This window comes from Ranitomeya variabilis, chromosome 6 (genome assembly GCF_051348905.1).
Source record: "Ranitomeya variabilis isolate aRanVar5 chromosome 6, aRanVar5.hap1, whole genome shotgun sequence".
NCBI classification, from domain to species: domain Eukaryota; kingdom Metazoa; phylum Chordata; class Amphibia; order Anura; family Dendrobatidae; genus Ranitomeya; species Ranitomeya variabilis.
The window spans coordinates 321,114,508-321,139,210 of NC_135237.1; the positions used below are offsets into that span (position 1 = coordinate 321,114,508).

Below are 24,703 nucleotides of genomic sequence, written 5' to 3' on the forward strand. Positions count from 1 at the left end.
CAATGTTATAGATAGGGTCAGCGCCGGTCTATTATCTCCTATGTCCATGGGGTGCCGTAAAATGACACTGATAGTGTCGTGCTACTGCTGTGAAACCAAGATGTCAGCCCCCAGTTCCTTCTTTCTACTGGTATAACACACAAAATCTGTTTTACATGCATTCAAAACTTGGTTATAACAGCATGTTATGCTACATTACATTGATTAATTAATGATCTACAAACGCGGTACCTTACCTTTAAACATTTAGATATCCCTGTCAATCTCTTGCAGCAATATTTAAATAAAATGCTCTTTGGCTCCTGTCGGCCCCATGCAACAGGATAGCACAGTATAGACTGGTTATGTCACGGAGTTACCATGACAGAGCAGTGCCAGAAGACCGCAGTGTCTGTTGGCTCCTGCTCTGTGACTGAGAAGAAGCACTTCTCCGGTGTATTAAATGTATTTGCTTTCTTTCAGCAGGACAGGGGTTAATCGGCCATGTGGAAATCCCTGAATTCAGCTGTGCTCAGTTAGCCACTCCTCTCTCCTATAAAATCTAGGCCTTCTGGCCAGATCCTTGTCTGAGTTAGCATTTGCTAGATAGACCTGGAGAGTGAGGAGCTGATGTCTGGAGAGCTAGAGGAGTTTATTGTGTGACTGTTGCTTGGTTTGTACGCTTGGAAATTCCTCATCCTTACCTGCCTTATAGTCTTCCTCCATCCTTCACACCCTGGTGAATACCTCTGTTATTTGTGAGAGTATATTTGTGTGAGTGGAATTTTCTTTTACCCTTGTCTTTGTTCCCCTGTCTGTCGAGTTGGTGTACTGCGGTACACAGTAGCGCCTCTCTTCTTTGGGTGGGGAAAAGGGACAGATGTAGGGCTGCAGCTAGGAGACAGGGCAAGGGCAGAGGCCCCAGCATCCTCACCATCTGAGGTATCCCAGGAAACAGGGCGAGCTAGGGCACCCCCTAGTGCTATGGCCAGGAAAGGTGCCTCTGGTCCCAGTTTACTCGCCAGTCCTATCATGACAGGTTATTGCCATAGTAGTCGTGGCCCTGCCAGTGGCCGCCATGTTCATAGGAGACAATGACTTACACTATATACTGCAATAACATGGTATTTCAGTATATACAACAAGTGATCAAAACATGTTTTCAATACATTGTATGTTAAAATGAATAAAGTAAGTTCCAGACTACAACTATTCCTATTACGAACAATCCCTCATGTTGACAGGAAAAGAAAAAAAATGTCTCTTAGAAGAGGGGGAGTAAAATACAAAAATTGTCTCACACGTGAAAGGGTTAAAGATGCAGTATGTACTACTTTCACATACCGTATTTTATGGATGGAAAATACAAAAATGCAAAAGTTAAAAATGGCCCAGTTCTTAAAGGGTTAAGTATCTGACATAAACGTCATTTCTATATTAGCTAATAAATCCCATAATTTACCAAACAAATCAAAGTCTGTGAGGAATAACGTTAATAATTTCAACTTGTTTTTCTCTCATTCACTTCAGGAATATTTGAGATCTGCTGAGACACTTTATCAGGCAAAAGTTGAAACAGTAGATTTTCAAGATGACAAAACAAGGCAAAAAATAAACTCATGGGTGGAAGAGAAGACAGAAGGTATGAGTTATGTTCATAATATTGCAAGCTCCAAACCAACACAAAACTGTTCCAACAAAAATTTGGAGTAATAATCTTAGAGTTTCACTTAATAACCCTGTTCCAGTAATTGGCATATTTTATGTCATGCTGCTGCAATGCAGGTAGGTGCAGGCTTCACTAGATGGCAGTAGAGAGGAAGCAGGTCTGCACCTAAACAGAGCTGACCTGCAGTGCAGCAGTGAGGCTACCACAAGTGGCAGCAGAATAGTCAAACAAGCCGGGTCAAATCAGGGGGTCCATAATGGTCAGGAACGGATAAGCCAAAAGACAAAGGACAAAAACAGGTCAGGATACAAGCCAAGTCAGAACCAGGGAGACTGCACACTAAAGGGAAACATTGAGTCAAGAAGGGAACAGGGGAAAACAGAGACATGGGTTCAGAAAGCAAACGCAGCAGGACCAATCAGAGCAATCAGAGTCAGCTACAGCAGCACTAGGCAAAAACAATAACTGACATCGCCTGCAGCAAACAGCGGTGATAATTAGCCAACCTGAACCCAGACAGCGGCTGAGAAAGGTTAACTCTTGACATGACCAGACCGGGAAAAAGCGAAAACAGGACTCAAAACCTGGCCTGGATCATGACACTTTACATAGCAGTTTCTTTATTCTTATTGTAGTAGGATGAAATAGCATGTCCAGTGTTTGGCATAAGCACAGGAGCAACAGCAGATATCTCAGTCATTCAAACCATTAAAAGCCACAGTTACAGGCAATCTCAACATCTCAGAGGTTTACTGGTTCACCTTTCATCACACTGTTGATTTTCACTGGAGAGGTTAACTTAGTAAAGGCCCTTAGGCTGCTCAGGCACCTGTTCAGTGGCTCACATTGGGACTTACATCCTTATTAGCGATGAGCATGCTCGGGTGTTCTCATGCTCATAGATTATGTTTATGTCTCTGCAGCTGCATGATTTGCAGCTGTTAGACAACCTGAAAACATGCAGGAATTGCCTATTTGTTAGGGAATCCCCACATGTTTTCAGGCTGTCTAGCAGACAAAAATCATGCAGCTGCGGCGACTCAGACATATTTTCCGAACATGCTCAAAATACTCAGAGAACACCCGAGCATGCTCGGAAATCTTGAGTAACGAGAACACTCGCTTATCACTAATCCTTATCCCTCACAAAATGGAATTGGGACATATGCACTGAGAGATCCATTTACTATAATGGTATCAACAGACCAAACGTGTGCCTAAATGCAATGTGAAAGAACCCTTAGTCCACAAAAGGCATCTCTCTCCCCTCCCCATATAAGTAAATAAGAAAAAAATGTAAAAAAAAAACCAAAATGGTAAAAAAAATAGATCTACCGTGGCATGTGAAAATTTGGACAACCCTGGTCAAAATTATTTTTAGTGTGAAAAGCTAAGTTGGAGATGAAATGATCTCTAAAAAGCCTGAAGCTAGAAATGACACATTTCCTATATTTTTCAGGCAAAAAAAATATATATATATATACATACACTCACCGGCCACTTTATTAGGTACACCATGCTAGTAACGGGTTGGACCCCCTTTTGCCTTCAGAACTGCCTCAATTCTTCGTGGCATAGATTCAACAAGGTGCTGGAAGCATTCCTCAGAGATTTTGGTCCATATTGACATGATGGCATCACACAGTTGCCGCAGATTTGTCGGCTGCACATCCCAAAGATGCTCCATACAAGGCAGGATGGATTCATGCTTTCATGTTGTTTACGCCAAATTCTGACCCTACCATCCGAATGTCGCAGCAGAAATCGAGACTCATCAGACCAAGCAACGTTTTTCCAATCTTCTACTGTCCAATTTCGATGAGCTTGTACAAATTGTAGCCTCAGTTTCCTGTTCTTAGCTGAAAGGAGTGGTACCCGGTGTGGTCTTCTGCTGCTGTAGCCCATCTGCCTCAAAGTTCGACGCACTGTGCGTTCAGAGATGCTCTTAGGCCTACCTTGGTTGTAACGGGTGGCGATTTGAGTCACTGTTGCCTTTCTATCAGCTCGAACCAGTCTGCCCATTCTCCTCTGACCTCTGGCATCAACAAGGCATTTCCGCCCACAGAACTGCCGCTCACTGGATTTTTTTTCTTTTTCGGACCATTCTCTGTAAACCCTAGAGATGGTTGTGCGTGAAAATCCCAGTAGATCAGCAGTTTCTGAAATACTCAGACCAGCCCTTCTGGCACCAACAACGATGCCACGTTCAAAGGCACTCAAATCACCTTTCTTCCCCATACTGATGCTCGGTTTGAACTGCAGGAGATTGTCTTGACCATGTCTACATGCCTAAATGCACTGAGTTGCCGCCATGTGATTGGCTGATTAGAAATTAAGTGTTAACAAGAAGTTGGACAGGTGTACCTAATAAAGTGGCCGGTGAGTGTATATGAATATATATATATTTTTTTTATTTATTTTTTTTTTTTCATCTTTTACATTTTAAAAATTACAAAAAGGAAAATGGGCCGATGCAAAAGGCACCGTACATAATTAGTACCTAGTAGCAACCCTTTTTGCAAGTATTTCAGCTTGCAAACGCTTTTTGTAGACAACCAGGAGTCTTTCAATTCTTTTTTGAGGGATTTTCTTCCATTCTTCCCTGGAAAATTCTTCCAGTTCTGTGAGATTCCTGGGTTGTCTTGCATGCACTGTTATTTTGGGGTCTAGTCACAGATTTGCAATGATGTTCAGCAGGGCCGGACTGGGACTAAAATTCAGCCCTAGCATTTGAAGGTACACAGGCCCACTTGTCACATAGTGACTGTATAATATTTTTGTACACTTGTAGGTTACAAGAAGTGAGGGGAGTGTAACACAACTATATAACATATAATCACAGCTGTATCCAGCATTACAGCTCGGTCCTATTTATTGCTTTTAGTTGCAGTACCAAGAAAAGCCGCTACTTTTCCTACATAACTGGATCTCGTAGATAATGAAGGGATTGAGACGACCAAAGGCTATGAAACCACATTCTGATGCTCCATAAACTTTGCCTACAGCCACTTTTGGTTCCGCTGCGCAGCGCGAGACCCGGTGACTCTGAAGAGCGGTGACATCAGTAACGTCACCGCTCTTCATATATTCCGGGTCTTGCGCTGAGCTCGGCGACTGTGAAGAGTAGTGTTGAGCGATACCTTCCGATACTTGAAAGTATTGGTATCGGATAGTATCGGCCGATACCCGAAAAATATCGGATATCGCCGATACCGATACCCGATACCAATACAAGTCAATGGGACTCAAGTATCGGAAGGTATCCTGGATGGTTCCCAGGGTCTGAAGGAGAGGAAACTCTCCTTCAGGCCCTGGGATCCATATTCATGTAAAAAATAAAGAATTAAAATAAAAAATATGGATATACTCACCCCTCCGGGGGCCCCTGGACCTTACCGATTGTAACCGGCAGCCTCCGTTCCTAAGAATGAGCAGTTTAAGACCTTAGATGACGTCGCGGCTTGTGATTGGTCGCGTGCCGCTCATGTGACCGCTCACGCGACCAATCACAGGCCGCGACGTCATCGCAGGCCCTAAACTCCTCAATGAGAACTTCCGATTCCGATTTCCGATACCACAAAAGTATCGGAACTCGGTATCGGAATTCCGATACCGCAAGTATCGGCCGATACCCGATACTTGCGGTATCGGAATGCTCAACACTAGTGAAGAGCGGTATTGTTACTACCGTCACTGCTCTTCAGAGTTGCTGGGTCTTGCCAGGTCTGGGCTAGTAGTGGGGGTGTCTGATAGACACCTCTCCATTACTTACACCAGGGATTGATAGCAGCTGACATTACGCAGCTGACATCAACCCTAAAAATTATTACACATACCAGAATTAAATGCTCTGGCGGCTGGGAAAAGTAGTAGAGTTAGCGCTATTCCCTGGGTGCTAACTACAACTGTCATCATCCTTGCCTGGTCTCCCTGTGAAGCATTTCTGCTGTATTTACATGCGCTAATCTGAGGCCACTAAACGAGTGTGATCGACAATAGTGAAGTTGTTCGCTTGTTTCCTCTTTACACCAACTAAGAAAGAATGAAGGGAACAGAACAATCACAATTAGATCAATCTGTCCAGATACAGTATCATGTTATCAGCAGCACAACTACAGTTTACACCGGCGATGTGCTGCTGAGAACAAGGATTTCTGTTCCCACATAAACAATCCAATCACTCGATGAATAGGCAGCATTTTGCTTGTTTAGTATAATACACACATAGTCCTCCATATATTATAATGTGCACCTCAGTCCTCCATATAGTATAATACACTCCTCAGTCCTCCATATAGTATAATACACTCCTCAGTCCTCCATATAGTATAATACACTCCTCAGTCCTCAATATAGTATAATACACTCATCAGTCCTCCATATAGTACTATACACCCCACATAGTCCTCCATATAGTATAATACACTCCTCAGTCTTCCAAATAGTATAATACATTCCTCAGTCCTCCAAATAGTATAATACATTCCTCATAGTTCTCCATATAGTATAATGCCCCACCATTGTCATCCAAGTAGTACAATTCACTTCCCATAATATAATGCACCCCATAGTTCTTCATATAGTATAATATATTCCCCATAGTACTCGATACAGTATAATGCAGCCCACATATAGTATAATGATGCCACCCCAGAGTATAATGCAGCAACCCCACAGAATATATTGTAGCCCCCTGAGTATAATGTAACCCCCCAGAGAATATAATGCAGCCCTCTTATATGGTATAATGCAGCCCCTGCATATATAATATATGGTAGTCCCCTCATAGAGGATAATGCAGCACCCCATAGAATATAATGTAGCCCCTCCATAGAATATAATACAGCACCCCATAGAATGTAATACAGCCTTCCCCATAGAATGTAATGCAGCCAGCCCCCATAGAATGTAATGCAGCCAGCCACCCATAGAATGTAATGCAGCCAGCCCCCATAGAATGTAATGCAGCCAGCCACCCATAGAATGTAATGCAGCCAGCCACCCATAGAATGTAATGCAGCCAGCCCCCATAGAATGTAATGCAGCCAGCCCCCATAGAATGTAATGCAGCCAGCCTCCATAGAATGTAATGCAGCCAGCCCCCATAGAATGTAATGCAGCCAGCCACCCATAGAATGTAATGCAGCCAGCCGCCATAGAATGTAATACAGCACAGCCCCCATAGAATGTAATGCAGCACAGCCCCCATAGAATGTAATGCAGCACAGTCCCATAGAATGTAATACAACACAGCCCCATAGAATGTAATACAGCCAGCCCCCATAGAATGTAATGCAGCCAGCTACCCATAGAATATAATACAGCCAGCCTCCATAGAATGTAATTCAGCACAGCCCCCATAGAATGTAATGCAGCACAGCCCCCATAGAATGTAATGCAGCACAGCCCCATAGAATGTAATGCAGCACAGCCCCCATAAAATGTAATGCAGCACGGCCCCCATAGAATGTAATGCAGCCATCCCCATAGAATGTAATACAGCACAGCCCCCATAGAATGTAATGCAGCACAACCCCAATAGAATGTAATACAGCACAGCCCCTATAGAATGTAATACAGCACAGCCCTCATAGAATGTAATGCAGCCAGCCACCCATAGAATTTAATACAGCACAGCCCCCATAGAATGTAATGCAGCACAGCCCCCATAGAATGTAATGCAACACAGCCCCCATACAATGTAATACAGCACAGCCCCCATAGAATGTAATACAGCACAGCCCCCATAGAATGTAATACAGCCGGCCCCATAGAATGTAATACAGCACAGCCCCAATAGAATGTAATGCAGCCCCCCGAATAGCCCCACAATCCAGTTATCACTCAGTGATATATTTAAGAAAAAAAAACCACTCACCTCTCCTCGTGCCAGCGCTGCTCCTGGCTCCGGTCTCAGCAGCTGCAGTCTGCCCGGTCACACATCAGGTGCGCGATGATGACGTCATCACGCACCCGCAGTGTCAGCGCCAGGCAGAGCGGGGAATGATGGGAGAGGGAGTGTCAGCAGACGCTCTCTCCTCCATCATTGCATTCAACTGTACCGGCATCATAGACGCCGGTATAGTTGAATGCGGCGGCGCTGGCGGGGGGGTGAGTCGTTGTCGGCAGGGGGGTGAGTCGGGGGGGAGTCGGCGCTGGCGAGTGGCCCTCGACTGCCACCGGCCCTTCTGGCATTTGCCATAACTGCCCGATGGCCAGTCCAGCGCTGATGTTCAGATCAGAGAGTTTAAAATTTGTTAGGATCATTATCCTTTTGTAGAAACTATCCTCTTTTCAACTTCAGCGTTTTTACAAATGGTATAATGTTTGCATCAACAATTTGTTGAAATTTAATTTAATCCATTCTTCCCTCTACCCGTGAAATGTTCCTCATACCATTGACTGCAACATAACCCCAAAGCATGAGTGATCCACCCCCATGCTTAATGGTTGACAAGATGATCTTTTCCTGTGCCATTATTTCTTCACACATATTTTTGATCATTGTCGCCAAAGAGTTTAATTTTAATATCATTCATCCAGAGGACTTATTTCCAAAATGCATCAGTGTTGTGAAATTGGATTTTGGGCTCCCCCGGTGGCCACTGGTGGAATTGAACTGGTGTGCATCATCCTCTCTGTTCACCTGTTTCCATCAGGATGTGGGAGTCGCTATTTAGCCTTGCTCCTCTGTCACTTCCATGCCGGTCAACATTGTAATCAGAAGCCTTTCTGTGCATGTTCCTGCTGCTAGACAACTCCCAGCTAAGTTGGACTTAGTCCTTGTTTGTTTTTGCATTTTGTTCCAGTTCACAGCTGTAGTTTCGTTTCTGTGTCTGGAAAGCTCTTGTGATCTGAAATTGCCACTCTGATGTTATGAGTTAATACTAGAGTCTTAAAGTAATTTCAGGATGGTATTTTGATAGGGTTTTCAGCTGACCATGAAAGTGCCCTTTCTGTCTTCCTGCTATCTAGTAAGCGGACCTCAATTTTGCTAAACCTATTTTCATACTACGTTTGTCATTTCATCTAAAATCACCGCCAATATTTGTGGGGGCCTCTGTCTGCCTTTCGGGGAAATTTCTCTAGAGGTGAGCCAGGACTATATTTTCCTCTGCCAGGATTAGTTAGTCCTCCGGCCGGCGCTGGGCGTCTAGGGATAAAACGCAGGCTACGCTACCCGGCTACTGTTAGTTGTGCGGCAGGTTTAGTTCATGGTCAGTTTAGTTTCCATCCTTCCAAGAGCTAGTTCGTATGTTTGCTGGGCTATGTTCTCTTGCCATTGAGAACCATAACAGTTTGACCGGCCAAAAAGGGTTAAATTAATTGACAGAGAAAGGAGAGAAAAGAGAAGTCTGCTGAAGATTTTTTTTTTTTTCTCAGTTCTGAGTGTGCTTGTAATTGAATCTCTTGCAAGTCTGCCTATATTGCAGCCTTTCTCTCTCTCTCTCCTTCTAATCCTGGAATGGCTCTGTGTTCACCTGTTTAAAATGGATATTCAGAGTTTAGCTGCAGGTTTGAATAATCTCACCACGAAAGTTCAAAACTTACAAGATTTTGTTGTTCATGTTCCTATATCTGAACCTAGAATTCCTTGGCCTGAATTTTTCTCGGGGAATAGATCTTGCTTTCAAAATTTCAAAAATAATTGCAAGTTGTTTTTGTCCCTGAAATCTCGCTCTGCTGGAGATCCTGCTCAGCAGGTCAGGATTGTGATTTCTTTGCTCCGGGGCGACCCTCAGGATTGGGCTTTTGCATTGGCTCCAGGGGATCCTGCGTTGCTCAATGTGGATGCGTTTTTTCTGGCCTTGGGGTTGCTTTATGAGGAACCTCAGTTAGAACTTCAGGCGGAAAAGGCCTTGATGTCCCTATCTCAGGGGCAAGACGAAGCTGAAATATACTGCCAGAAATTCCGTAAATGGGCTGTGCTTACTCAGTGGAATGAGTGCGCCCTGGCGGCGAATTTCAGAGAGGGTCTCTCTGATGCCATTAAGGATGTTATGGTGGGGTTCCCTGTGCCTGCGGGTCTGAATGAGTCCATGACAATGGCTATCCAGATCGATAGGCGTCTGCGGGAGCGCAAACCTGTGCACCATTTGGCGGTGTCTACTGAGAAGACGCCAGAGAATATGCAATGTGATAGAATTCTGTCCAGAAGTGAACGGCAGAATTTTAGACGAAAAAATGGGTTGTGCTTCTATTGCGGTGATTCAACTCATGTTATATCAGCATGCTCTAAGCGTACTAAGAAGCTTGATAAGTCTGTTTCAATTGGCACTTTACAGTCTAAGTTTATTCTATCTGTGACCCTGATTTGTTCTTTGTCATCTATTACCGCGGATGCCTATGTCGACTCTGGCGCCGCTTTGAGTCTTATGGATTGGTCCTTTGCCAAACGCTGTGGGTATGATTTGGAGCCTCTTGAAACTCCTATACCCCTGAAGGGGATTGACTCCACCCCATTGGCTAGCAATAAACCACAATACTGGACACAAGTAACTATGCGGATTAATCCGGATCACCAGGAGATTATTCGCTTTCTTGTGCTGTATAACCTACATGATGTGTTGGTGCTTGGATTGCCATGGCTGCAATCTCATAACCCAGTCCTTGACTGGAAAGCTATGTCTGTGTTAAGCTGGGGATGTAAGGGGACGCATGGGGACGTACCTGTGGTTACCATTTCATCATCTATTCCCTCTGAGATTCCTGAATTCTTGACTGAATATCGTGACGTTTTTGAAGAACCTAAGCTTGGTTCATTACCTCCGCACCGGGAGTGCGATTGTGCCATAGATTTGATTCCGGGTAGTAAATACCCTAAGGGTCGTTTATTTAATCTGTCTGTGCCTGAACATGCTGCTATGCGAGAATATATAAAGGAGTCCTTGGAAAAGGGACATATTCGTCCTTCGTCATCTCCCTTAGGAGCCGGTTTTTTCTTTGTGGCTAAGAAAGATGGCTCTTTGAGGCCGTGCATTGATTATCGGCTTTTGAATAAAATCACGGTTAAATATCAATATCCGTTGCCACTGCTGACTGATTTGTTTGCTCGCATAAAGGGGGCCAAGTGGTTCTCTAAGATAGATCTTCGTGGGGCGTATAATTTGGTGCGAATTAAGCAGGGGGATGAGTGGAAAACCGCATTTAATACGCCCGAGGGCCACTTTGAGTATTTGGTGATGCCTTTTGGTCTTTCAAATGCCCCTTCAGTCTTTCAGTCCTTTATGCATGACATTTTCCGTGATTATTTGGATAAATTTATGATTGTGTATCTGGATGATATTTTGATTTTTTCGGATGACTGGGACTCTCATGTCCAGCAGGTCAGGAGGGTTTTTCAGGTTTTGCGGTCTAATTCCTTGTGTGTGAAGGGTTCTAAGTGCGTTTTTGGGGTTCAAAAGATTTCCTTTTTGGGATATATTTTTTCCCCCTCTTCCATCGAGATGGATCCTGTCAAGGTTCAGGCTATTTGTGATTGGACGCAACCCTCTTCTCTTAAGAGTCTTCAGAAATTTTTGGGCTTTGCTAACTTTTATCGTCGATTTATTGCTGGTTTTTCTGATGTTGTTAAACCATTGACTGATTTGACTAAGAAGGGTGCTGATGTTGCTGATTGGTCCCCTGCTGCTGTGGAGGCCTTTCGGGAGCTTAAGCGCCGCTTTTCTTCCGCCCCTGTGTTGCGTCAGCCTGATGTTGCTCTTCCTTTTCAGGTTGAGGTCGACGCTTCTGAAATCGGAGCTGGGGCGGTTTTGTCGCAGAGAAGTTTCGATTGCTCCGTGATGAGACCTTGTGCTTTTTTCTCGCGTAAATTTTCGCCTGCCGAGCGGAATTATGATTTTGGGAATCGGGAGCTTTTGGCCATGAAGTGGGCTTTTGAGGAGTGGCGTCATTGGCTTGAGGGGGCTAGACATCAGGTGGTGGTATTGACTGACCACAAAAATCTAATTTATCTTGAGTCCGCCAGACGCCTGAATCCTAGACAGGCGCGCTGGTCGTTGTTTTTCTCTCGGTTTAATTTTGTGGTGTCCTACCTGCCGGGTTCTAAGAATGTTAAGGCGGATGCCCTTTCTAGGAGTTTTGAGCCTGACTCCCCTGGTAATTCTGAACCTACAGGTATCCTTAAGGATGGAGTGATATTGTCTGCCGTTTCTCCAGACCTGCGGCGGGCCTTGCAGGAGTTTCAGGCGGATAGACCTGATCGTTGCCCACCTGGTAGACTGTTTGTTCCTGATGATTGGACCAGTAAAGTCATTTCTGAGGTTCATTCTTCTGCGTTGGCAGGTCATCCTGGAATCTTTGGTACCAGGGATTTGGTGGCAAGGTCCTTCTGGTGGCCTTCCCTGTCTCGAGATGTGCGAGGCTTTGTGCAGTCTTGTGACGTTTGTGCTCGGGCCAAGCCTTGTTGTTCTCGGGCTAGTGGATTGTTGTTGCCCTTGCCTATCCCGAAGAGGCCCTGGACGCACATCTCGATGGATTTTATTTCGGATCTTCCTGTTTCTCAGAAGATGTCTGTCATCTGGGTGGTGTGTGATCGTTTCTCTAAGATGGTCCATTTGGTTCCCCTGCCTAAGTTGCCTTCTTCTTCCGAGTTGGTTCCTCTGTTTTTTCAAAATGTGGTCCGTTTGCATGGTATTCCGGAGAATATCGTTTCTGACAGAGGTACCCAATTCGTGTCTAGATTTTGGCGAGCATTCTGTGCTAGGATGGGCATAGATTTGTCTTTCTCGTCTGCTTTCCATCCTCAGACTAATGGCCAGACCGAGCGGACGAATCAGACCTTGGAGACATATTTGAGGTGTTTTGTGTCTGCAGATCAGGATGATTGGGTTGCTTTTTTGCCTTTAGCGGAGTTTGCCCTCAATAATCGGGCCAGTTCTGCCACCTTGGTGTCTCCCTTTTTCTGTAATTCGGGGTTTCATCCTCGATTTTCTTCTGGTCAGGTGGAGTCTTCGGATTGTCCTGGAGTGGATGCTGTGGTGGAGAGGTTGCATCAGATTTGGGGGCAGGTAGTGGACAATTTGAAGTTGTCCCAGGGGAAGACTCAGCTTTTTGCCAACCGCCGGCGTCGGGTTGGTCCTCGGCTTTGTGTTGGGGACTTGGTGTGGTTGTCTTCTCGTTTTGTCCCTATGAGGGTTTCTTCTCCCAAGTTTAAGCCTCGGTTCATCGGCCCGTACAAGATATTGGAGATTCTTAACCCTGTGTCCTTCCGTTTGGACCTCCCTGCATCTTTTTCTATTCATAATGTTTTTCATCGGTCATTATTGCGCAGGTATGAGGTACCGGTTGTGCCTTCCGTTGAGCCTCCTGCTCCGGTGTTGGTTGAGGGCGAGTTGGAGTACGTTGTGGAAAAAATCTTGGACTCCCGTGTTTCCAGACGGAAACTCCAGTATCTGGTCAAATGGAAGGGATACGGTCAGGAGGATAATTCTTGGGTGACTGCCTCTGATGTTCATGCCTCCGATTTGGTCCGTGCCTTTCATAGGGCTCATCCTGATCGCCCTGGTGGTTCTGGTGAGGGTTCGGTGCCCCCTCCTTGAGGGGGGGGTACTGTTGTGAAATTGGATTTTGGGCTCCCCCGGTGGCCACTGGTGGAATTGAACTGGTGTGCATCATCCTCTCTGTTCACCTGTTTCCATCAGGATGTGGGAGTCGCTATTTAGCCTTGCTCCTCTGTCACTTCCATGCCGGTCAACATTGTAATCAGAAGCCTTTCTGTGCATGTTCCTGCTGCTAGACAACTCCCAGCTAAGTTGGACTTAGTCCTTGTTTGTTTTTGCATTTTGTTCCAGTTCACAGCTGTAGTTTCGTTTCTGTGTCTGGAAAGCTCTTGTGATCTGAAATTGCCACTCTGATGTTATGAGTTAATACTAGAGTCTTAAAGTAATTTCAGGATGGTATTTTGATAGGGTTTTCAGCTGACCATGAAAGTGCCCTTTCTGTCTTCCTGCTATCTAGTAAGCGGACCTCAATTTTGCTAAACCTATTTTCATACTACGTTTGTCATTTCATCTAAAATCACCGCCAATATTTGTGGGGGCCTCTGTCTGCCTTTCGGGGAAATTTCTCTAGAGGTGAGCCAGGACTATATTTTCCTCTGCCAGGATTAGTTAGTCCTCCGGCCGGCGCTGGGCGTCTAGGGATAAAACGCAGGCTACGCTACCCGGCTACTGTTAGTTGTGCGGCAGGTTTAGTTCATGGTCAGTTTAGTTTCCATCCTTCCAAGAGCTAGTTCGTATGTTTGCTGGGCTATGTTCTCTTGCCATTGAGAACCATAACACATCAGGCTTGTTTAGATGTTCTTTTGCATACTTTTAGCACTGAATTTTATGCTGAGAACGTAGGAAAGGTTTTCTGGTGATGACTCTTCTATGAAGGCCATATTTCTGTAGGTGTTTCTGAACAGTCGAACAATGTACCACAACTCCAGAGTCTGATCAATTTTTCTGAAGGTTTTTTGCAGTCAAGTCGGGGTTCTGATTTGCTTCTCTAGCAATCCTGCAAGCAGTTATCAATGAAAATTTTCTTGGTCTTCCAGACTTTATCTTGACCTCCACTGTTCCTGTTAACTGCCATTTCTTAATTACATTTTGACCTGAGGAAAGGGCAGCTTGAAAATGCTTTGCTATCTTATTATAGCTTTGTCTTGCTTTATGTCTCCACCATTTTCCTTTTCAGAGTTCTAGGCAGCTGCTTAGAAGAGCCCATGGTTGCTGTTTTTTTGGCACAATGTTAGAGGAGTCTGTGTTTTATAAAGCTGAGAAATTTGCATCACCTGGCCTTTCCTAATGATAGGCTGATTAAGGCCTGAAGACTTTGTCAAAGTTATCTGAGCACACAAATCTCCAAGGGTGCCCAACCTTTTGCATTTGCCCATTTTCCTTTGTGTAATTTTTAAAATGTAAAAAATGACAATATATATTTATTTTTGGCGGGTCCAGAGAGAGTATGCGGCCAACTGTTGATCCCATTTCAGCAAGTCAGCTAAAGTTGCCACTAACCGACTGGTTTGCGACCGGCTCACACACGAAACTCAACATTAAATATTTACGTGGCAAGACTTTGTGAGCAACAGTGGGCAGTAGTTGATTACCAGCTCCAACACACCTAATCTGCTCAGTCTCCACACATATCAAGTGGTGAGTGGCCATGGAAGTATGACTTAAGTGAAGAATCAACATAAATGGTGAGCGGTGATGTCAGCATAATCAGCGTAAACATCCCACTTCTGTGTCTACTCAAACACTCAAAATTAAAGAGGAAGGTTTGCATGTAGATCAGGCAGAGATGTAGGCAGAAAGTACATGGGGTGCTACTTGCTTGCTAATCCTCTGTCCAGGATGCAGGGGTGGATGTGTGCAGTCCGACAACTATCGCACATTCGCAAGCACTATCAGCAAGCACATCTACTTCCTTGTCCCAGCACAGCATGCAGCTGTCCTTACCCTAGGCCTTAAAACGTGTTGAGTAATGAGTATAATGGGAGTCAACAGGGAAGCTGAGTTTTTTTCAGTGAAAATGTTCAAATGGATGGAAAAAGTGCTAAATGGAAGAAGAACTCCCTTGGAAGCATCTCTGACTCCCAGATCCCTGCTGAGAACAATGGTGTCACACTTTTAAACTCTACTTTATGGAGTAAAGCTAGGTCTTGTGGATGAGAGTGTTTGTTGTGCTTCCGCACCTTGACCACGGCCATGGACTCTGCGAGCACTGTCAGCAGCACGTCCACTTTCCCATCCCTTACCTTGCGCATTTTAAATTATCTATGTAGCTACATGCAGCATTATTACAGAATAGAGTCTATTTGAATTGTCCGTGAAAGGATTTTTTCTTGTATGTGGCAGCAACAAAGTCTGTAACGCAATCAAACATGAAAAATGTCTGTAATATGATAATCCCTATTCTGCCACTGAACCCAAAATTATTTTCAGATATGAGGGATATTAGAAGAGAATAGAATCTATTTGAATTGTCAGTGAAAGGATTATTTCTTATACATGGCAGCAACAAACTATGGAACACAATTAAACCTGACAAAATGTCTCTAATACAATCATCTCCACTACACCTCCTGACCCTCAGTTTTTTTCAGATATCAGCTCTAGTATTAGAAAGCAGAATATATTTGCATTAGCCCTGAAAAGAGCTCTTACTTTAACTTAGCAACACCAAGGACTGTTATGCAAGCAAGCCTGCTGTAAGTACCCGTAATACACTCTTCCTACTACAGCAGCCAATCCTCCCTAAAATGCCGCTAACTGCAGTATTATACAGTAGAATAGAATCTATTTGTATTAGCACTAAAAAGGGTTGTTGGTTTTGCCCAATCAGGTATATAAATACTGTTGAGTATACTGTCATTTCTCCTTCAGCTCTCCCTAAGCTATTTCAATGCTAGGAAAATGGCGGCACCACGCCTTATATAGACACAACGATGCTTTGCCACTGGCCAATCATATTAACACCTGTAGCCAACATGACTATAGCATTACTGTGATTGGCAAGCAATTCCCAGATGTTTAGTGGCTGAAAATCTGGCGTAAAACATGCAGGGCGGTGAATTGAGCATGGTGAGCGAGTAACCGTATTCTCTATCGAGCAGCAAGTGCGAAGCATGCTCACTCATAACTGACGAAAATCCTTTTTTGAAAATATGCAAATGTGCTACATATAACAACTATTTTTTTTATTATAGGCAAAATTGAAGACTTATTCCCTGAAGGCTCACTGGACAAATCAGCCTCATTAGTCTTAGCAAATGCTGTTTATTTTAAGGGTCAGTGGAAGAAAAAGTTTAATGAGGAAAATACAAAAAATGCTCCATTTTATACAACAGAGGTAAACAAACAGCTTTATCTAATCTTACATATACTAATAACATTGAAATGATTTTGGTGGATCAACTGGCTAATTAACTTATATGGGGCACTGCTAATTCTTCCTCAATGATAGATCAAAGGAGAAAGAAGGCTTAAATGGCGTTTGTAAGTAAGGCCAGTGTCAGACTTGTGAGTGTGATGCGAGAAACTCGTGCAAGTCTCTCGCATCAATACACGGGACCAGAATGGCTGCATGTATTTCTATGCAGCTGAACGCTCCGATCCGAATTGCCGGTGACAGCGCCGGGTATTGATGCAAGAGACTCACACGAGTTTCTCGCATCACACTCGCAAGTGTGACCCCGGCCAAAGTTTGCACCTCTTCCCCCCCCCCCAAAAAAATAATAATAAACAAATAAATAAAACAATGAGCCCAATGAGAAATAAACGCACTGATAGCTGATCTATGTCTGACAGCAGAGATAGATCAGTACAAAAGTGAGTCAGTTGATCTACTCATCCGCACAATTTCCTGGCTGCACCTGATATCAGAAGTATATCAGCTATCGATCAACAGAGAGAGGGAGGTGCCAAAAATGTTAATGACCCGATGAGGCAGAATTCTGCAGCCCATAGCGATTTACACCTTAATTGTATACAGCTACACATGTGTTTTATTTTCAAGATTCAGGCAACAGATTTACAATATAAATATACTAGTGAGTTGGTATTTATTACATTTGCAAATAGACGAATTAGGAAAGTCACATTTACTGGCAAATTCCCTTTAAGAATATTGGATTTCAACATGCCTAGTGCTTTATTCCCACAAAGAGGAATCTGGCATTATTACCCTCTTCACAATGTACACAGGTGGTCAAAATTGTTGGTACCCCTCGTTTAATGACAGTAAAGCCCACAATGGTCAATTGAATCTGACAAAAGTAATAATTAGTGATGAGCGAATATACTCGGTACTTGAGATTTCCCGAGCACGCTCGGGTGTCCTCCGACTAATTTTTAGTGCTCGGAGATTTAGTTTTCAGTGCCGCAGCTGAATGATTTACATCTCTTAGCCAGCTTGATTACATGTGGTGATTCCCTAGCAACCAAGCAACCCCCACATGTACTTATGCTGGCTAACAGATAAACAGATAACAGATGTAAATCATTCAGCTGCGGCGCTGAAAACTAAATCTCCGAGCACTTACAAATACTCGGAGGACACCCGAGCGTGCTAGGGAAATCTCGAGTACCGAGTATATTCGCTCATCACTAGTAATCTATATATGTAATTGTCTAAGGTCCACTTCCGTCTGTTTGTCTGTTTGTCTGTCTGTCTGTCTGTCTGTTTCTCTGTCACGGAAATCCTGCGTCGCTGATTGGTCGTGGCCGGCGACCAATCAGCGACAGGCACAGTCCGGCCGTGAACGTGGTGTAACGCAGTTCGTTAACGCTGCCATTAACCCTGTAAGTGTGACCAACTTTTTACTATTGATGCTGCCTATGCAGCATCAATAGTAAAAACATATAATGTTAAAAATAATAATAATTTTAAAAAAATCATTATATTCTCACCTTCCGGCATCCGCGGCAGCCTTTTCCGCTCCTCACGACGTTCCGGTCCCAAGAATGCATTGCGGCAATGACCCGTGATGACGTAGCGGTCTCGCGAGACCACTACATCATCACGGGTTATTGCCACAAGGCATTACTGGGAACGGAGCGTCGCGAGGAGCATCGCTAAACGCCTGGCCTAGATCCGGGGCCGCCGGAAGGTGAGTAAACACCCAAGAATGGCTAAGAGGAAAACATTGGACTATTCTGAAATGGCCTTCTATAAGCCCTGACCTAAATCCCATTGAGCATCTTTAGAAAGAGCTGAAACATGCCGTCTGGAAAAGGCAATCTTCAAACACGAGACAACTGGAGCAGTTTGCTCTCGAGGAGTGGGACAAAATAACCGTTGAGAGGTGCAGAAGTCTCATTGACAGTTACAGGAATCGTTTGATTGCAGTGATTGCCTCAAAAGGTTGTGCAACAAAATATTAAGTTAAGGGTACCATCATTTCTGTCGAGGCCTATTTCATGAGTTTTTTTTTTTTTCTTATTCTGTGGAAGCATGGTTGAAAAGCAATGTCTGACTTTCATTTGTCCATTTTCATAGATTTATTTATTTATTACTACTTTCATCAGATTCAAGTTAGTTATGTGACCATTGTGGGGTTTTCTGTCATTAAACGAGGGGTAGCAACAATTTTGACCACGTGTGTACAAGTTTGACTTTATAGAAAAATATCATTTGTAAAATGCTCAGTACAGAATAGTACACAAAGAAAATTCACGGCATTGTTCTTAAGTTGTTCAAAAGTGAATAACACCTTTAAGCAACATAATTTATACCACTTTTTATTGTTTTAAGGGTAATCTGTCAGTAGGATCAACCCTCCTGAACCATCTATATGGACATGCAAGTGAAAGGAAGCTGAATACAATTATACGTTGATATCTCCAATCCAATGTCTTATTCTAGAAAAATCCATGTTTGTCTTATATGTAAATGGCTGTTCCAGGCTATAGACCAGACACTGATCTGCATGAGAATCTGCCTCCAAAGATTATTTCAAATGAAAGGTGGGGTTACCGGTGTGAGACATGTTACTAACACAGAACAGTAGAACTGAATTTTGTCTCATAGCAAACATGTTGGCAGCTGCAGCCAGGGCTGCCACTAGGAATTTCGGGGCACCATACTGGCAAAATTTTTGGGGCCCCCTTGAGACACTGCACAGGCTCCACCCCAGGCCCGCCTCCACCCCTCAAACTGTCCACAGTCCCACCACGCTCTCTTTGAAAAACTCAACTTCTCACCAATCACACATTAACAATTCCCATCATCAGATCACACAAATGGCCAGCAGCTCTTGTTTTGGCCAAAAGATTTTTTTAATCTGCCACCACAACAAGGTAGAATCTTTTGGCAGAGCTTTACTCTACTCTAACCTATTAAAAATTTGTTAACATATCCAAAACAATTTAGGTATATTTTTATTTATTTTTCAATTTTTAAAATGACCAATAATATCACATCCAAAGGGACAAATACCACCGCACCATGACCAGACACCATATTATCACCACATAGTGACCTATAATACCACATACAAGGAACAAATACCACCACGCCAAGACCAGACCACATATTACCACCACATGGTGACTGAATGCTGATCATTAATAAAAAAAAACAATACTATCATCATAAGTGCAACAGGATATCTGTGCTTAGTATGCTGTGTCAGTGCACAGGTAATACAGTGATCACCAGTGACAATATACACAGGAGCTCTGTATATAGTGTCAGTGTACAGGTAATACAGTGATCACTGGTGACATTGTACACAGGATTCTGTATATTGTGTATAGTGTCAGTGTACAGGTAACACACTGACTCACCAGTGATGTCTCTAGGTGAATTCCTTCCTTCCCCCTGCCCAGGGGGAGGCTAGTGGTGACTGGGGGCCTATGTCCAACAGGGCACAGGAGCCCTGGGCCCTGTTGGACATAGGCCAACAGTGACCACTCGCCTTCCCTTATCAGCCACACACACGCTACCAGATGCAGCCATGGTGAGCCAGCTGAAGCCACTTTTCACTGGAGAGGCTTACCCTGCTCATCCGTCTGCTGCCTCACCTTGCTCATCCGGTCCTCCCGCCGCATCTGCCTGTTCCTTCAGTCTGCCCGCCGCCTCCTTGTCTGGTCCACCCTCTGCCCCCACCTGCTCGTTCGCCGTCCGCCGCCCACACGTGGCACATCGCATGCTGCTCTCTGGAATTAGAAAGTGTGAGCAGCGTGTGCGTGTGACGTCAGGACCATAATGCACCTGGGCCGGCCGCATTTTAAAGGTACAATGCCCATTTCCATTCGCCAGGTGCATTAACAACACTGTAGGTGTATCTTTAAATCACCATAGTGTTATGCATCAGGCGTTCGGCAGCTTGCCTTGAAAAAAATGTCCAGGTGGGGGCCGATCATGAGCAGAAGCAAAGAGAGGGGGGCCCGAGCGGACTGGGCTGCCAGAGTGTTCGGGCCCCCTTTTTGGATCTTATCAACGGTCCCCATACAGTAGTAAGGGCAGTATGTCCTGATGGTGGCCCTGGCTGCAGCTCTCACAGCTCTGCTGTGTTGCAACAATATTGAAACATTGGCTGCCTGTGAGCTAGAAGCTGAAGCTGAGAGGAACTTGCAGATATGTCAGGTATAATCACACACAGCTCTGTAATGAAATCAGGAGAACAGAGAATGGCCATTACCTATCACACTGGTAATGCCAAATTTTATTTACAATTAGCTCTGGATGTAGATTCTTATGCAGATCAATATTTGCATGTTCTGTAACAGCTCATTTACATATAAGAAAAACGTGGATTTCTCTTGAATTAGGCATCAGATTGCAGATATCAAGGTATCTTTTTATTCAGCTTCCTATGACCTGCGTGCCCATATAGACGGCTTATGAGAGTTGATCCTACTGACAAATTATTTTTAATGCTATTGTGGGTTCAAAAGACAAATAAAAGTTACATTTAGGTCAGTTTTAAATTTTGCTCCTGGCATCACCATTCTAGCTAATTAGGCTTTAGTAGGAAAAAAAGTTTTAGACAATTGCTTAGATCAATCTTAAATCTTAGATATATATTAAAGGAATTCTAATTGATCAATTAATGCTATTAACCTGAAGATATATGGTTAATCTCCATGTTAATATCATTATGAATCTGTCCTGCCACAGTACTGAAGTGCAGCACCAAGGAGAAAATGGACTTTATTTTTTCCAGGAGCCACCAGCTTTGTCATATACAGTAGGTATGACAGCGCGGCTACAGTCACTGCTCACTATACTGTGACTGGCAACTGTAAGCACTCACTGGCACTCTGACTAACAGCCAGTACAAAGCCGGATTTCAGGCAAAGTTCCAGGAAGTGCTTACAGTCGACGCTCACAATGCCGTGAGTGGTGATTTAATCTCAATGGCACGCCTGTATGACTGAAAGCCTGTGGCTCCCAGGAAAAATAAAGTTAATTTTTTCTCGAGTGCGGCCCTTTCAATATGGTGGCCAGGAATCTTCATAACATTAATAACCTGCAAATAATTCTATATCTGTCAGTTAATAACATTATCTGACCTTACAGGTTCCCTTTAAAAAATGGGGTTCCTTTATATAAGAAGTGTATTTAATAGCTACAATGCACTGTTATTTTGAGACAGAGATTTGGAATATTACTACATCAATGTTATTTTTATTTTGATATTTAATTTTATTTTTCATTACCCTATCATGATAATAAAACAGCAGATTAAAACAGTATCAGATTTATTATCTAGCAAGCTTTTTTATTGGTATTTAATCCATCACTCCTGTGTTGTTGTTTTTTCTTTCTCTTTTTGGTTTCTGCTTTAAAGTATGTAAAGCTATTTTTTTTCCCCACTGTTTTATTGCCTTGTTCAGCATTGGTTGCTTACCCTGCATAGTAATGCCTGCTCTGGCCTTATGCTAATTGGCTAATTGCTGATTGTGGCCATTTGGTGCCTGATGCTAGCAGTCATTTCATTTCATATATATTTATTCTGGCTGCGATAGCATGCGCGCGGGGTCACGCGCAACAGATATTAAGTGCAACAGTATAAAGTCCTTGGCAGTTAGACAATGGCAGTTGGGCAGGATACAAGTAAGGAGCATAAGTTTTTCATACAATCATGCTTCTTGGTCAGTCATACTACATTATGCATTGATCATATCATTCTGCTTCTTATTTGTTTTTACTTCTGCTTTCTCACAACTCGCCCGCCCTTTAACACATTCTGTGCTCTCTCTCCATATCACCCCTCCCTTCTCCCCTCTCCCATGTATAACTCTAAGGCTCTACTAACATTTCTTACCCACTCAAACCATCCAATACCTCCATGCAACACTCAAAACGTTCATACAAATCATCCCATGACCTGCTCTTTCTGTTTTTTCTCCTTTTACTAGTTGCAGGCGACATCTCCCCCAACCCTGGGCCTCCCTCCACCAGCATACATTACTCTCCTCCAGCTACATATAGAAACCCTGCTAATCTTATTAACATTCAGTGTATGCCTTCTCCTATCGCTTTCCAATGTGCTCTCTGGAATGCTTGTTCTGTGTGTAACAAACTAACTTACATTCACAATTTTTTCCTCTCTAATTCCCTTAACCATTTGGCTATTACAGAAACCTGGATCCAGGATTCAGACACCACCGCCACTGCTGCTTTCTCGTTTGGTGGGCTGAAATTTTCACATACTGCCAGACCTGAGAACAGACAGGGTGGAGGTGTTGGTTTGCTCCTTTCATCACAATGTGCTTTCCAGGTCATCCCCCCGGTTCCCTCACTTACATTTCCGTCCTTTCAAGTCCACGCCGTCAGACTCTTTAAGCCCTTCTCCTTGCGAGTGGCGGTTGTTTATCGCCTTCCAGGCTCCTCCTGCCAGTTTCTAGACCACTTTGCCACCTGGCTTACTCACTTTCTATTCTGTGACATCCCCACCCTCATCATGGGAGACTTTAACATCCCCATCAATGATCCACTCTCCCAATCTGCCTCTCATCTTCTTTCTCTAACTTCTTCATTCGGCCTCTCACAGTTTGCTAATTTTCCTATGCATGAGGACGGGAATACTCTGGACCTGGTTTTCTCCCATCCTGGTTCGCTGCATGACTTTACTCTCGGACCGCTCTCAGACCACAACCTTCTTTCCTTCTCTGCCAAGAATTGTCTCCTCATCCGGGACACCCCCACTTACCACACTTATCGGAATACACGTACCATTAATACCCAGCAGCTTATGGACAATCTCCACATATCTTTAGCCCCCATCTCCTCCCTCTCCTGTCCAGACAGAGCATTGTCACACTTCAATAATACACTGAAGAATTCCCTAGATGAAGCAGCACCTTCACACAGAAAGACCTGACACAGACAACGGCAGCCCGGGCACACTATGCAAACACGCTTTCTTCAGCGTTGCTCAAGGTGTGCAGAGCGACAGTGGAGAACATCTCTCTTAGCAGAAGACTTCATCTTCATCCACTATCAGTTCACGCTTAAAACTTATAACTCTGCCCTTCATCTGGCCAAGCATGTTATGGACCTGGTGGTTAGGAGCACCCAGAATGACCTGATGAGTAAACTAGTAATCGGAACAAGCTCTGGGAAAGTGGGAACTCTGCTGACCGCAAACTCTACTCCTATCACACACACTAGAAATAGCCGTGGAGCGTACCTAACTCTCCCTAGACGCCTCTTCACAGCCTAAGAGCTAACTACCCCTAAAGATAGAAATAGAAGCCTAACCTTGCCTCAGAGAAATTCCCCAAAGGCAAAGGCAGCCCCCCACATATATTGACTGTGAGTTAAGAGGAAAGTCACAAACACAGGAATGAAACAGGTTTTAGCAAAGGAGGCCAGACTTCACTAAATAGTCAGAGGATAGAAAAGGGAACTATGTGGTCAGCACAAAAGACTACAAAAAACCACGCAGAGTAAGCAAAAAGACTCCCCACACCGACTCACGGTGTGGAGGTGCCACTCTGCACCCCAGAGCTTCCAGCTAGCAAGGGAATATCATGATAGCAAGCTGGACTAGAAATTAGCAGTACTAAGAAATATATTCAGGAAGCAGTAACAACAAATGAACTAGCAAAGACTTAGCTTCTGCTGGAGTAGACAGGTCCTCAGAGAAGTCCAAGAGAGATCTGAACCAATACTGAAACATTGACAGCTGGCATGAAGTAACGATCTAAGTGGAGTTAAATAGGGAAGCCAGCATAGCAATAAACGAGAGCAGCTGACAAAACCAACCTCAGTGACCAGCAGTTCCGCTCAAAGCCACCAGAGGGAGTCCAAGAGCAGAACTAACCAAAGTACCATTCATGACCACAGGAGGGAGTCCGAGAACGGAATTCACAACAGTACCCCCCCCTTGAGGAGGGGTCACCGAACCCTCACCAGGGCCCCCAGGCCGATCAGGACGAGCCAAATGAAAAGCACGAACTAAATCGGCAGCGTGGACATCGGAGGCAACAACCCAGGAATTATCCTCCTGACCATAGCCCTTCCACTTAACCAGGTACTGAAGCTTCCGTCTCGAAATACGAGAATCCAAAATTTTTTCCACCACATACTCCAACTCCCCCTCAACCAACACCG

At 44.1% G+C, this 24,703-nt stretch overlaps 1 protein-coding gene across 3 annotated transcripts in view; it reads left to right on the plus strand.

The window, feature by feature from the left end:
• LOC143782378 (serpin B3-like) overlaps window positions 1-24,703 on the plus strand; it is a 53,466-nt gene that overhangs the window by 17,262 nt on the left and 11,501 nt on the right. For all 3 annotated transcript variants that reach the window (XM_077269761.1, XM_077269763.1, XM_077269762.1), the window contains 2 exons: window positions 1,510-1,621; window positions 16,344-16,486. In XM_077269761.1, the coding sequence (XP_077125876.1) occupies window positions 1,510-1,621; window positions 16,344-16,486 (255 nt within the window). The remainder of the gene's footprint in view (window positions 1-1,509; window positions 1,622-16,343; window positions 16,487-24,703) is intronic.